Source organism: Dermacentor albipictus, chromosome 3, assembly GCF_038994185.2.
Source record: "Dermacentor albipictus isolate Rhodes 1998 colony chromosome 3, USDA_Dalb.pri_finalv2, whole genome shotgun sequence".
NCBI classification, from domain to species: Eukaryota; Metazoa; Arthropoda; class Arachnida; order Ixodida; family Ixodidae; genus Dermacentor; species Dermacentor albipictus.
The window spans coordinates 120,099,822-120,113,621 of record NC_091823.1 but is presented as its reverse complement, the minus strand read 5'-3'; the positions used below and the strand labels follow the sequence as shown (position 1 = coordinate 120,113,621).

General features: G+C 47.3%; 1 protein-coding gene across 5 annotated transcripts in view; it reads left to right on the top strand.

Moving 5' to 3' along the window:
* The window catches only part of LOC135919483 (solute carrier family 45 member 3-like), a 161,168-nt gene extending 148,969 nt beyond the window's left edge, over window positions 1-12,199 (top strand). For all 5 annotated transcript variants that reach the window (XM_065453337.2, XM_065453335.2, XM_065453341.2 and 2 more), the window contains 3 exons: window positions 2,752-2,860; window positions 4,532-4,755; window positions 10,523-12,199. In XM_065453337.2, the coding sequence (XP_065309409.2) occupies window positions 2,752-2,860; window positions 4,532-4,755; window positions 10,523-10,747 (558 nt within the window). In that variant the 3' untranslated portion in view covers window positions 10,748-12,199. The remainder of the gene's footprint in view (window positions 1-2,751; window positions 2,861-4,531; window positions 4,756-10,522) is intronic.
* The last annotated feature ends 1,601 nt before the right edge of the window (window positions 12,200-13,800 follow it).

Below are 13,800 nucleotides of genomic sequence, written 5' to 3'. Positions count from 1 at the left end.
AATGGCGTTTTCTTGACCGCAGATACGCTTTCCGCCTTTGCCGCAGTCAACAACTACTCGAACACTACCTTTAACAGCTAGGGATCCTCATACAATGACAATGACGATGCATAATATGTCGACGCCCCTTTTTCTTTGTCGCGACGTGATTATTTCCACCGTTTATATCTGATTGTGTTATTACTCATGAAGCCTACACTTCCTAATGCAGTAGACCACTGTTCTCAGAGGCCCATGTCGCCATGAGGTATTTGCCCAGAAATACCCGTAAAAATGTACTCTGGCCTTGTCGTTTTAGGTGAACCATTTTTTTAGAACAATTCCAGACTTCGCCGACCATGGGTGCTGCTGCCGTGCCGAATAGGTGAACACAGGAAATAACACATATAAAGAAAGTCGCAGTTCCGCCCGAAAGGCGACTCATCGATTGCAATAGCAAATTAGTGGAGTGTTACACGAAGTAAGAATAGTAGTTTTATCATTCGTATAAGCTTTTAAACATAGGCATACTAACTCAATTAACTACCATGGTGTCACGCGCACACAAGAGTGCATGAACACATCTCACATGACCATCGCGGAAACGCTCTCTAAATGCTGGAGTTAGGAAACGCGGAAGCAACAGCGAGCGAATTGATTTTCGTGCTGCATTTCGCGTCAATGGTAAGCCATGAAAACGCAGCGCGGGGGTGGACTCTGTCCCCGTCGCAGATAGCTTTCAAGATACACCAGCCCGGACGGGCGCGCGCGACCATCCGGGTCGCTCGGAGCACAACGCCCCCCCCCCCCCACTTTCCTCCCCTCCCTCAAGGAGCCTGCCGGGCGACGGAAGACGGCGCGCTTCGTCCCGGCTTTCCTTCCTTGTGTGCGCGAGATTCAACCGCGACCGCCGGCTCAGTCTCGCACGCTTTCACTCGCAGGTACAGCATACGGCGGGCGGCTACGATTTGATGGTCCTTGGATTTTATACGGAACCTCATGGTGATGGCAGACATGCGCCTGGAGTGTCCGTATAACTTATATCACAATAAAAAAAATGGCTGTGGCTTAGGTAAGGTTAAGCCCAGGATGCGAAGCATACTAGCCTTTATTTTAGTTGTTGAACCACTGTTTAGCCTGGTGAACTGCTGTTGCTTGGCTATATTTGGTTCGGCTAGACGAAGAAACAACTCATGCATTACTTCTTCGCCTTCAAGAGTGGAACGCGACAGCGTTCCCGTCGACCCGCCAAGGGGTGTAAGACAATGGGCTACAGGGCAGCGACTACGCGCCCCGCATTGGACGCGGTGAGCGTCGAGCAAAGCAGCGTTCGGCGCGGCAACGAAATGTGCGCCTGAGCAAGAGACGCACGCCTTAGAAACAGCGCGTTTCTAAGGCAACACCGCATTCACTAGAGGCGCTTTTGTACCGCTTTGAAGCGTTGTACTCGTGGCTCAGTGGTAGCGTCTCCGTCCCACACTCCGGAGACCCTGGTCTTGCAAGAGTTGAGCCAAAGCCACTTCTCCTCTGTCGTGACGTCACGGTGTCACGTGATTTCATGGTCACCGCCGCGCCTGAGGAGCTGGGTTGAGCCCTCGTAATATGCTTCGCATAAAAGTCGTTGTACACGTGTTGACGTCTGTACTACCCGTACATTTGTGCGGGACACAGGTTCTGCTCCCTAGAAAATCACGCAACGAATGCCTAAATACCCTCAATGCAACGAATATACTTGTTGGAGCGCACCATTTCTTTAACAAACCAAATTGATTTCTTCGGTTATTTTTGTAGTTCTAATGCGAATCGCTTTCATTGGCCCTTGTGGCCCTTTTCATTGTCGGACTTCATTCTGATGTGGGCGCATAGTGCTCGCGCAACGTAGTTTGCGCGAAGTAGGTTGGTCGCCGAATGTCAAGTTGCACGTGCTGTCGTGCGAGCGCTCTGTAGCATGTGAAGGTTGAGATGCTGTGCTGCCTGATAACGCTGTGGAGTCGCATTTGTTTTTTTATGCTTCCGTGGGCTGACAGTTCCGGCGCGCGTTCGTCGCCCAAGTCTGCTGCGCGTCCAAGTTGCGCCGTCCCATCATGCCTGCTCTCTACACTTCGCTTCGAGCGACTTACACAATGCGTTGGGATGTGCATGATTGTTTTTTTTTTAAATTTTAAACGGGCATCACAACACCCATTGCTACTGGCTTCCTCGGTCACGTCTGATACACATGAAATGGTTGCGTTATAAGAACTGATGCCACTAAAGCATTATTTTGCAAATTTTTAACTGAGGGGACATTTTCGTAGAGAGAAAAAGCTAATGTATTCTTGCAACAGAATACAATGCTGGGACTGACGACCGAGTAATGTCATTTTTTTTTTTGGCAGCTTGCGGTGAAATGGACAAGCACACGTAGATGGCACTATTTTGTTTTTATTTCATGGGAAGCATTCCAAAGTTCACATGAACATTTTGAGAATAAAACAGCCAACCTAAGTTGTTATCAGCTAATTTTTCCGTACCGAGATGCTTGTTTCAGCGGCAAATAAGCATTAGTACTGTAACAATCTTCAAAACATGTAGAAAGAGCTTTTATTCTGCTATATTCATAGGCGGATAGCAAGCATCTTGTACCTTCCACACATAGTAATAGTAGAAATGACGTACTCCTTTATGTGGCTTGATTAACATAAAAGCGATGGAAACCTAGAAAACCATTTTGTTCCGCCGACTTTGCAAAATGCTTTACGTTTCTCTAAGCCCGTCTGTGGTTTCGTCCAGGTTATATATCATGGAAGACCCGAAGAGACTGCCAGTAATGACGACCGTTCGCGCTATGACCGTGGAGTTCGAGCTGGCTCTTGGGGACTACTAGTCAACTGCATTGCCTGTAAGTAATTTATTCCCTCTAAGCAGCGAATTTTCACCGTTTTTCGCTTTCGGGTGCAATGTCGGAAGCCATAGTAAAGCATTAAATTATTACGTAGACATTTTCCTTAAGGCAGGTCAAGTGCACAAAGACGCAGACGGCGCAAGAACAGACAAGGCACTACTTCCAGCCAATTTCAGGCAATCTGGCATGCAAGTGCGGTGCCGTTTCAACATACCTCCGTGTTGAAAACGTGTTTACATCGGCCAGACAGTCCGACGTATCACTGACCGCCTACGTGAACACGACGGCAACTTAAAGCATAAATCGGGCAGCAATATGGCCTTGCACTGCGCCACAAGTACACATGGGTGTTTGCCGCTTTTAGACCACACTGTCGTAATCAGAAGATATAGCAAACAGTTCGCCCGAGAAATTGTCGAAGCATCGTGCATCGATTGGCTTGGCTCTTGTGTCAGTGCCTCTTCAGTGTCGCTCTCGAAAAAAAGAACATGAGTCTCTACAACACTAAGAAATGGAGAGCACCGGAATCTCTGTTCAGTCTTCTTTGCTACCCCGCCTTTCTTTGCTCTTTCTTGACCGATTAACTACTGATTAACTTTTGATGCCTTGGGTTTACAGCTGTTTGGGTGTCCTATTGTATTTTTGCTCACAACCCCGCTATAGCGCTTCTTAGCATTTCATACCGATCATTTTTTTTCCTTTGACGATCTTTAGGTCAACACCTTTTACTAGTTCGTGTTTATAGTGTAATCATAGCGTTCTGCAGACACGTGTAGTTATGAGCGTGCGCGGTGGGACATAATCTCACACAATTAGCCATATAGTTATCATTGGTTGTGGTGCATGCGCCGTGACTTCAATGGTGAAAGAATATATGCGGGGGTTCTTGCACGAAAAATTAGTTGGAAATAGCGCCTAATCTGTCTTCTTTTCGCCGTTCGTGTCTTTGCGCGCTTGACCTGCCTTAAGGAAAATGATGCGGTACCAACTAGCTAGGACCCAGACCCTTGTACGTAGAGAGTGTTGTAATGCACTTCACTACAGATTGAATAACCATTGGTTAGAAATGTAAAAAAAAGCAAGAAGAAACCAGACTGCAATTATTTCTTCCGGTCTTTGGTCTTTGGAATACTGTTACTTTACAAATAAAGCCCTCTGCAAGGTTATGCAGATCTCCTGATATCTTATAGCCATTATGCATTTTTACTCTTCCGCGCCCATCCCGTGAGGTGCCTCGTGTTGCGTCATGGCACTCGGCACTCATAGTTAAAGCTCTTGTAACTGGTTAATATCCTCGATAACCATTCCACCTACTGTGAATCCTTCCTGTCAATTGGTTTCTGCTCAAATTTTTGTGCCTCCTAGGAATACCCCCACAATTTCGAGCATAAGTGGCCACATGGCCTCGATGGCTCAGTTTAACTTACATGCACAATTCAATTGCTCTTGTAATGAAAGATAGCAAGAAAAAAAAAGGAAAGATGGGAAGCTGTCTCTCTGTAAGCTTGAGCCTATGCACTTTTGCGCGGTTTCGACTGCTTAATTGAAGTGAAGTGAGAATTCGTCCCAGAAACGGCTCCCATCTGCTTGCCGACCATTGCACGTGACGTCATTTGTAGTCAAACTCTTATGCGCTATGCCGTTTTCATTCACTTGTTTTGTACGCAGCATCCATGTACTCGCTGACCATCCAGTGGCGGGTGACGAGTCGCTTCGGCCAGCGCTTTGGCCTTTTGTTGGGCATTGGCACGTTCGCAATCGCCATGGCCGGCCTGCTCGTCTTCACCGACTTGGTCAGCATGCTTACCCTGTCGGCATTGACGGGCATCGCAGCCGCCGCCCTCGACTCCATTCCCTATGCTCTTGCGTGCCTTTACTGCGAGAACAGCCAGGTAAGAAGTAGCCTGAAACAGCCCACGCCATCTTATATACGGCACCTGCAAAACATAGTATGATTGTGCTGACTGCTGAGCTATCCCCGTGGTTAGACGCGAAAATTGCAGCGCTTTGCATAACGCAATTCGCTGTACCACGATGCATAGCTTGAGCGAGCTGAGTGAGCACTGCTCAACTCACGTGAAGCATCAAGATTAGAGTTCCGGTGAAGCTTTCACTCCTGATTCTGCCTTCAGGTGTCGTTGATTGCTTTTATCAGTGTATGTCGATGCAAGTCAAAATTTTATGAAACGTCAAAGTGAGGTCAAAAGCAGCCTGGGAAGGCTTTGGGTTTTGGCTCAGCTTCTAGATATCGTTTTTTTTTATTTTCTCCAACGTTCTCTACTCTGTCCAATGCACAGTAACGCACACACAAAAAAAGTTGCATCTGCTGAAACAGAAAACACGGAGACATTTTCTGGAGAAGAAGAAACGAAAGTGTAGCTTTGAAACGGTGTGGGAGAAGATCTGCATGCGCCAAAGCGTTTACGAATCTTGACAAGCGCTGAATGTCTCGGTACCAAACAAATTGCAAACTTGCATCGTAGTTGGAATGGGAATCTCTGATCGAGGCCTGATTCTGCACCTCTCGCTAACGAAAACGACTTTTTAACAATGTTTTTCTGTAGACGTATATATTCTGATAAGTAACCCAATATGTTGAGATCATATGGGTATGATGTACATTGATGTAGATGTATATAAATGGACGTATATAAGTATATGGATATAAAACAATTGAAGGTCACCGGAACTTTCGGTGCTATACGTACTGTCTACAGGCACTCGCGCTTTGCATTCCATACAAGATCTCATAGTAATATCGGAGGCTAATGTATATTTTGCATCACCAGCTATCGTTCACCTCATGACGGGTTTACAACTGTCCCTTGGCTTGCGTTCTGCAAGCGACTTCTGCAAGCAACTCATTTAGTGACGCAAAAGCATCAAATGGCCCATTGAGCGAACAAGCTTGTGTCTGTCGTGTGGACAAGCGAAAAACGGCACCTAAATTACCATTGACTGTAATGCCACGTCAAGACCATGCCTCAACGGAGCAGAGCAGACGAAACGGAACACCCGCTGCCCCTATAGGGCGCCAGGTGTTGCATGAGGGAAGAGAGGCATCGCCGCGACTCCACGTCACCCTCACGCTAGGAAGCCTGGGTTATCCACGCGTTACATGTACGCAGAAGCTTTCGCCTGCATTCTAACTGCGCCCCAGTAAAACCAAATCAAAACGCGCCAAGCGTCGCAACACACGGGCTTGCCCGCGAGGAGTTCGTAACTCGAAGGACCGCTCGGTGGTGTTCAAATGAACATTAATGCTTCCGCATGCGCGACTCGTCATAAGTGCTTAAGTGACCTCGGATATTTTATATTTTATTATACCCCGTAGAAACCGTCACTGCTTCTCATTCACAGTTTTCTTCTTTTGGGTGATAAACACAGAGCACAACCGGTAAGCAGGCAGGTAAGCTTGGCTTTGCGAGCGGCTTGTTGCAGGATGTCGCATCGCCACCGCATCACGTAACCTTAAAGGAGTATTGACAATACATTTTCGGCACCTCATTTTCTTCCGCTAGGCGAAGATTTTAGACCTCTTAACTTTAAACAAATTACTAGAAATCGAGTCTGAGAGTGCCCCGAATAATTGAATAATGTAGCTTCTCTACAGCGAGTTTCGGTTTTGTTTCCGAGGAGGTGATTGTGATGACGTCATAAGACTAAAAGGGGCCACGTGCGAGCGGGGCAGCACAAGGTTTTTGGCTCTAGCTCCGGCTCACCAACTCGCTTCCTATACCGCTACTCATTGTGCGCAACCTGTATTTATGTTGCTACCTGTAATAATGCGTGTACTGGGTTGTGTTGTACCGTTTCATTGCCTGCAATATTAAGACGGAGTTGAATTGCAGCCTTTTCGCGAAGCCCGCATCGCGTAAGTTTTTCACACCGACGGCATAATTTCGAACGGCAAAGTCCGCATTTAGGGCTGCCGAGTGTTTCAGGCGCCAGCTTCCAAACCAAAAGAAAGTAATAATAAAAGAACAAGCCTATATTCCGGGAAGGCGGCTTGACCTTGTGTTTTCTTTGTCATAATGTGTTGAGTGTCTGGGTTTCCACAAACATGCCCTTGGGCTCGTTACGCGCAGAACATGACCGGTAAGTGCCTTTTTTAAAGCCACATCTTCTTACACACCTCCGATTACGGCAACGCTAAAACATTGATGGTGTAATCCTTTTGCTAACTGCGCAAGTTATGGGGCTGGTAGATTTGTGAATACCTATCTGTGCCTCGCTTCATATCGCGTGACCTCATCTTACACTAAACGTAAAAGCGGTCTCCCTGACACTCTAGCAAAATCTGGTAGTGGAGTCGCAGGATTGTTGATCCATGCGGGAAGCCTTTGCAGTACATTTTGATTATCTTGTAGGAGCACTCATCAGACCGCAAATTGGCGCCACTCCGCTAGCAAACTATTTGTATTCACGTCCGGGTCACGTGCGTGCACTTTAGGAAGCATACAGTGGGCGCTCCAGTTGGGTAGGCATTACTGCTTGCACGGCTGCATTTCTGACCTTTCTCTCTTCTTATTGCACTATAAGGGTTGCAGATGTCTTTGTTACTCTTGCCGCATGTGCGTAGTTTCCCTCGGAACCTACTTAAAGGGAAGCTGAAGTGGTTTTCAATTTCCATGAATTGCTGGGATTGGGAAGAACAGACCTAATAATTTACGGTTCCGAAATTTTTTTCTTCGTTTTGTTAATATAAGGGGCGGAAATCGCTTTCTAAATCACCCCCGCGGACACGCCCCCATCGCTTCCCGGAGCGCCGGGTGAGGAGGTTACCAGAGGAGAGAACCGGCGAGAGTGACGTCACTGGCGGGGACCGAGCTGCCGGACCGGCGTGCTGGCATGCGCTGGCATGCCTCTTTCCGTCCTGCGCTTTACTGAACGACGCTACGAGAGATTTGCCGCCGCCGCCGCTCACGTTTGTTTTGCGATTTTCGTAAACTGTTCTTTCCTTCTGTGCTGCGTGAGTGCCTACAGCCAAGGGCGCCCAACATGCCCTCGTTCTGTGCAGCATTCGGCTGCGCGAACACACGCCGGCGAGACGATGTGGTGTTTCACAGGTTCCCGAAGCACAAGAAGCTTGCAGCGCAGTGCGGTGAGGAGAGACGAAATCAACTGTGCTGTGCTCGGACTATTTCCGCGATAGCCGGATAGCCTTACGACAAATGCGGAAACGCGTTGTTGCTAGCGTTGCTATACTCCGTTTCATACATCAGGTGCAACGCTGTGGAGGCTTGAGATACTTCTTGCAGTGGCTGCATTCGCACTTAGAATAAGTTCGGTGTTTCTTGACCCGATTTTTTAGAAAACTTTTCATATATAAGCTCAGTTCTGAATGAAAAAAAAAGAATTTACCCATAGAAACAATCCGTGTACTTATACGGCTGCTAACACGTTCTTTCAAATCAATTTTCTTTTCGGCATTCTTTAATTGCAGCCCGTCGCGGCAGCTTCACGTGCATGCTCGCGCGAGCAAATGCCGCTGGCACGCTGCGAACCATAGACGGAAACGCGCGCAGTAATAAATTTTGGTAACCGGACTTCGTGCGTAGCTTCCACAGCGTTGCACCTGAGGTATAAATTTCAGTATAGGCTTGCCTAGTGACATTCGACGTACGGTTGCAGTTATCATGTTTACCACACGGCGGTGCTAAAACTGCCTAATATCTTTATGTAAACACTAGAATGGAGCGCGCATACCGATTCTTGATCGAGCCACAATCGCAAAGTCGTCGAACCATATTCTGAATATTGCACATATAATCCCCCTGACCATCTCGATCTGGATGTGTATGATAAGCAACTTCCATGACTGTACCTCGCAGCTAGCAGTGCATGTGCGCGCTTTGAAACGCGGCACTTATGTTCGCGATCGTGTATCAACGCTCAGAAAACCACGGGACTTCAGACAAGCAGCGGCAAGGTGCTTGACATCGCGGAATTGTACCCGTGTTTACAATCTAATGAGAAGTTAGTGCTTCGGCATTCTTCCAGCAGCAAGTTCCCAGAGACACTTTAGCGCATTTTTTCTCCCGTCATTGGAACGTGCAGCTACATGAAAAAAAAATAAAGCATACGTAACAGCTAAGATTTCCAGCGCGCGAGAAGGTGTACACATCGCTCTCGCTTTTGGCACACTCAACATCGTCGTTGCCGCCGTTGCCGCCATCGTTTTCCGTATCGGCTGTCGGTCCGAACATGTACGGCGAAAATACAAGCTGTCCGAGACAGCGAGAACGTTCCATAATGCTTACAACTCAGCTATGCAGCCGGAACAGAACAGCGTGCTACGCTCTCAAACGGCGGCATGCGGCGGCGCCGACCGGCGACTGCCGCCACTGACGTCACAGCGGCTCCGACCAATCACGGGCAACAGCGGCGTCCGCGCGATACCCTGAGGCGCTGGTGCGCGTTTTCATGAAAAAACAGCCGCTTGCGCTTGTTTCCGCCCTTTTTGAACGAGATATTCGTGTTCAGGGGACTCAAAACTGTAGAATGCCGCAGAGAACCCATTTTTTTCGAAAAGTGTTTCAGCTTCCCTTTAAACCATTAAATGTTTCAAAATACAACGCGAAAGCAGGTCTACTCCACGAAATAGCAGAGAACATGATGACGGTATGATAAGATTGCCCACAATAGCAATTATTTCCCATCAGGAGGTTGAGGAAAAGCATGAGACTAAAGAGCGAGAAACGCTTCACTTTGGTCTCACACCTATCAACTGAAAGATTCCCTAGTCCTGTTTTCGTGCCCTGTTTTCAAGCATTAACTCTTCCCAACTAGCTCAGGCGTTCATCCCATCTTACCGTAGTTAATAATGTCGTAATGAACAAAGCTTAACGATGGATAATCACAATTAACAATTGTGTGGAACGGCTCAGCTAGCGTCTAGGCACTTGGGACACTATAGCACAGGCGATATGTTATTACCATCACAACAATGTACGTCAAGAAGGGAGATATCGCGAGTCCGCCTGCTGTTCTCTAGAGATGTGCTCTACATTTACGAGCACGCAACCCCAAATGGATTGGTAACCAGGAGCTCTACAGCAATGCAAGCAGGACGACGTAGAGTTTCTGTATTTGGCTCTCTGCGGGAGCCACGTACAGTAACTCTAGGCCGAAGCAGCATCGTGCGCCGCAAGTGGCCGCAAGCTTGCGTCCCATACGGCTTCGTCGTGTGCATTGACTTGTTTGCTGTCTCACAATGCGCTTCTGGATGACGATGCACAAAGTGACATGCATATAGAGACTTTCCTTTAAGTATGACCAAAGATAGCGTTTCGTCCAAGCGACTGCTATCAAGCCTCGCAACGTTGTGTATCCGCGAGCAGCCAACACCTGCCGCCTCTCTTTCATCCTCTTCCGGGAGCTACTTTTTACAGTGCATAGCAATTGAGCAGTGCCCCCATTTCTAGCGCTTTGGAATAGAATAGCGAAGCACTAAGTGTCCCCACTAATTAATGAAGCAAATTTGATCGGACCGTCCTGAGTGCAGCACGTCAGTCATGACGCTGGACTAAGATAATCATTCGAACATCACTTCGAGAAAAGTGAATTTCCTCCAGCTGGTGGTGCACTTTCTTTCCCCTAAAGGCGTCTCAGTGAATCATAGCCGTTTTCCTGTTTTCTTTTTCGTTTTTTTCGCAGGAGTACTTCAAGGGATCTCGGTACACGCCTGGTGTGGGTCAGTGCCTGGCACTGCTGGCCACCGCCGAGTATTTGTCCCAAGTGATTCTCACGTTCCTCATGGGCTACATCTTCTCGGTGACGCACACCGTGGCGTCGTACGTCGCGGTTGCCTTGGTGTGTGCCCTCGCATCGTGCTACGCGTCCATGTTTGTCGTGTGTCCTTCGCCCAAAGACACCTCATGACGCCACGCTCAATGTACTGTCGCTGACCGGGTAGAAAACTGGCCTGTCGCGCAGCCAGCGGCTCTTTCCAATGACAACGACAGCCGCGTCGCTCAACGAACAGCCCAGTGCGGTGACTCTGTTTGTTGACCACCAGCCGGCCTGCACCAGCAGAGGGCGCACCAATACACCAGGTGCTCTTTGTGGTGTTGCCGAGTGTGCGTCCCTCTAACCGTCCAGTGTAAAGATCTTTGCGACCGTCCACTCAAGCCTGCGTACTCGCTTGCGCCACGCCTTCTGGAATTCGCTATGGTATGCGACACTCAGATTAGTGTATTGACTCAACGAAGGTGCTCAGAAACCAACTACAACTTTCCCACCAATGCTCAATGTAAGAAGGTTAATATGGATGTTGCAGCAGAATACCCAGATTTGTGGGATTTTTGCTGCGACCTCTCTCATAGTGGTTCCTCACACTACGCCCACTGCCTAGGCTTTGAGTTAAAATGGAAAGTGTAAACAGCCAAACATGCAGTGCTAAACAAAGAATGGGGAGACATCTTGGGGAACGCTGCCTGCTGAGTTACGTGTAAAGTTATGTGTGTATTGAAGCGACACTGAAACTTTTAGTTGGTGCGATATGAATATCCTGTCAGCCCCGCGGCTTTGTGAATGTCAGATTACTGATTCCGGTTTGCTCTTAAGCGACAAGTGCCTCAAAGTGCTCGTTTCTTGCCGCATGATTGTTGCTGATTTGTTTTTCTTTTAATAATGTTGGTGTCGGTAGCGAACTTTGAAAATTGGGCTTGAGAATTTGTTGACTTTGTGGGAGTGTCCGAAAACGTCATGAAATCACGCCTTGGCGAAGTGCAGAAGATTTGCTATGTTCTGTACATTATATTTCATAGTAATTGCGTCGCATAGCAAATGATATAATCAAAGTGTCTTGAAAGTCGACTCTGGTATAGCGTAGTTCTTGGATGTATTTACTACTCAGTTACATTTTGTGAACCTTTTGAAACATGTTGCCGCCAGATAAGTAGATACTGAACCATGGATTCTTTGTCCTGTGTCGGAAATACCTAGCTGAGCGTAAGACCAAGCAGATGGGCTGTGAACAGAGGGAGCTCTATTTTTCTATTACCACTACAAAGCCGTACAGTTCGGTAACTCGGTGCTCCCACACGAATAAGTGCTTGAAGCATTGAACAGGCTTCAAGCAAAGAGATGTCTGTGATATGCGCAGCAAGCTAGCAGCACTGCTGGCCTTTTCTGTATATTATATATTTTGTCCGCTTTTCGTGATTTTCGCCGAAGAGAGCCTTTTAGAATGGTGCTCAATGTTATTTTTATTTTAATGTTTTTGCAGAGATATTTCATAAGTATTTATGCACGTGATTTCACGTGCGCAGCTGTATTCATGGGTAGAATAAAATAAAAAACACTGCGCCTTCACCGGCGTAGACGACGGCATCATGAGTGAGTTTGTTTTTAGAAAGCTCTTGATCAACGGCGAAATTTGCCTGCATGTGGTGAACCCACATGTGTCTAGATCTCTCTCATCAATTCTTCACCGTATACACAATTCATATAGAGACATACACACATAATCTATACATACATACCGTATACACACATAATCTCAATGTATAAAAAAAAAGCTTTTTTTAATATTTGGAATCTTAGTTAAATTTGGGCCGCAGGTGTTTGGTTTGTTCTCTGCACAGCTCACACAAAAATGTGTTAAATTGAGAGCTCACTTTTGCTCACGCTGTCGGTACAGACGGAGTGGAAAAGATGGTAAGCAGTATAGTGTGGTTGGCCTGAGATAGACTCCTGTACCCAGCTGCTTTGCGCTGATGGAACGAGAAAGAAAGAGGAAGCTGGTGGGTGACGACCAGGAAAGAGGGAACTGAGGAAGAATAGAAATGTCTACTCGCCTAGCGTCAACATCTGGTACAGTTTAAAAAGTCAGATGTGGTCGAAAGCCCTACAATTCGATTTCCAGCACAGCCAAGTGCCGAATTTAACGACCTCTTACGTCCTCTTAATGGTTGACTGTCGAAACAAGCAAGAGCGGCAGCCGACCTGTGCCAACCTCGCACGTATTCAAAGCACTTGCATCGTTGCACGGTCTATAAAGCAGCATACTTCTGTTCTCGTACCTGCATTTAATGAAGCGCAATTAACATTCATACTCTTGATCCCTGTCGGCGTCGGCCACGCAGCGGCTATGGGTTTGATGACAACAGCCGAGGACAAAGGCGCGCGGAGAGACGCCAGGCGGAAAGCCACGGATAAGAACAGGCATATCGTTATCGTAGTCACTTTTTCTGCCAGCTTCCTCAGCCTCCCGGCAAAGGATGGCGATCACCTAGAAGTGGTGCGAATTAAGTCTAGCGCAGCTCATGGCCTAGAGACTCGAGGCGTTGCATAAAATGTGCTATAATAGTCAAATGAAATGCGAACAGCGAAACGCGTGGCCTCAATGTAGCAAAGAGGTCGAATGATAGAATTGGCGCCGTCGGGCAGTCATCGTTATGCACGTTCGCTTGCCTAGACAGACAGCGTTATTTTATCATGAGCAGAATTTTTAAAGATCACCCGTGACATGTAGGAGCATCCTACTTCTTGAGCTAGATTGCTCTCAGAGGCAAGCAATATTTGCACAAAGAAATGAAACTGCATCTTTTGCTCAGTAACAAACTCTGGCTAATTTTACGTTGAACTCGTGCAACCTTGTTCAAGCGTCGTCACTTTATTAGGTGTGTTGGTGCTTGAGCCCAGATAATCATGAAGTTGCTGGTTCTAGCGATAAAGATGAGCGGCACCTTGGTACAAGTTAATCGCAACTGAGTGCCTGTGGGGGCGCTATAAGTGCAGTCATGGGATACCAACAAACCCGATCTTATAAAATGTTGAATTCATGAGAACCCCAGTCCATGTCCCTTAAGCTTTAGCGAGCCCCAATAAGTCGAGGATTTCATCGGTATCGGCAGTATCTATGCGTTTAAGCGAGGCACGTTGGCTGTGCATGACCTTAATGCAACAGGGAGTGTTTAAAAATTCTGCCC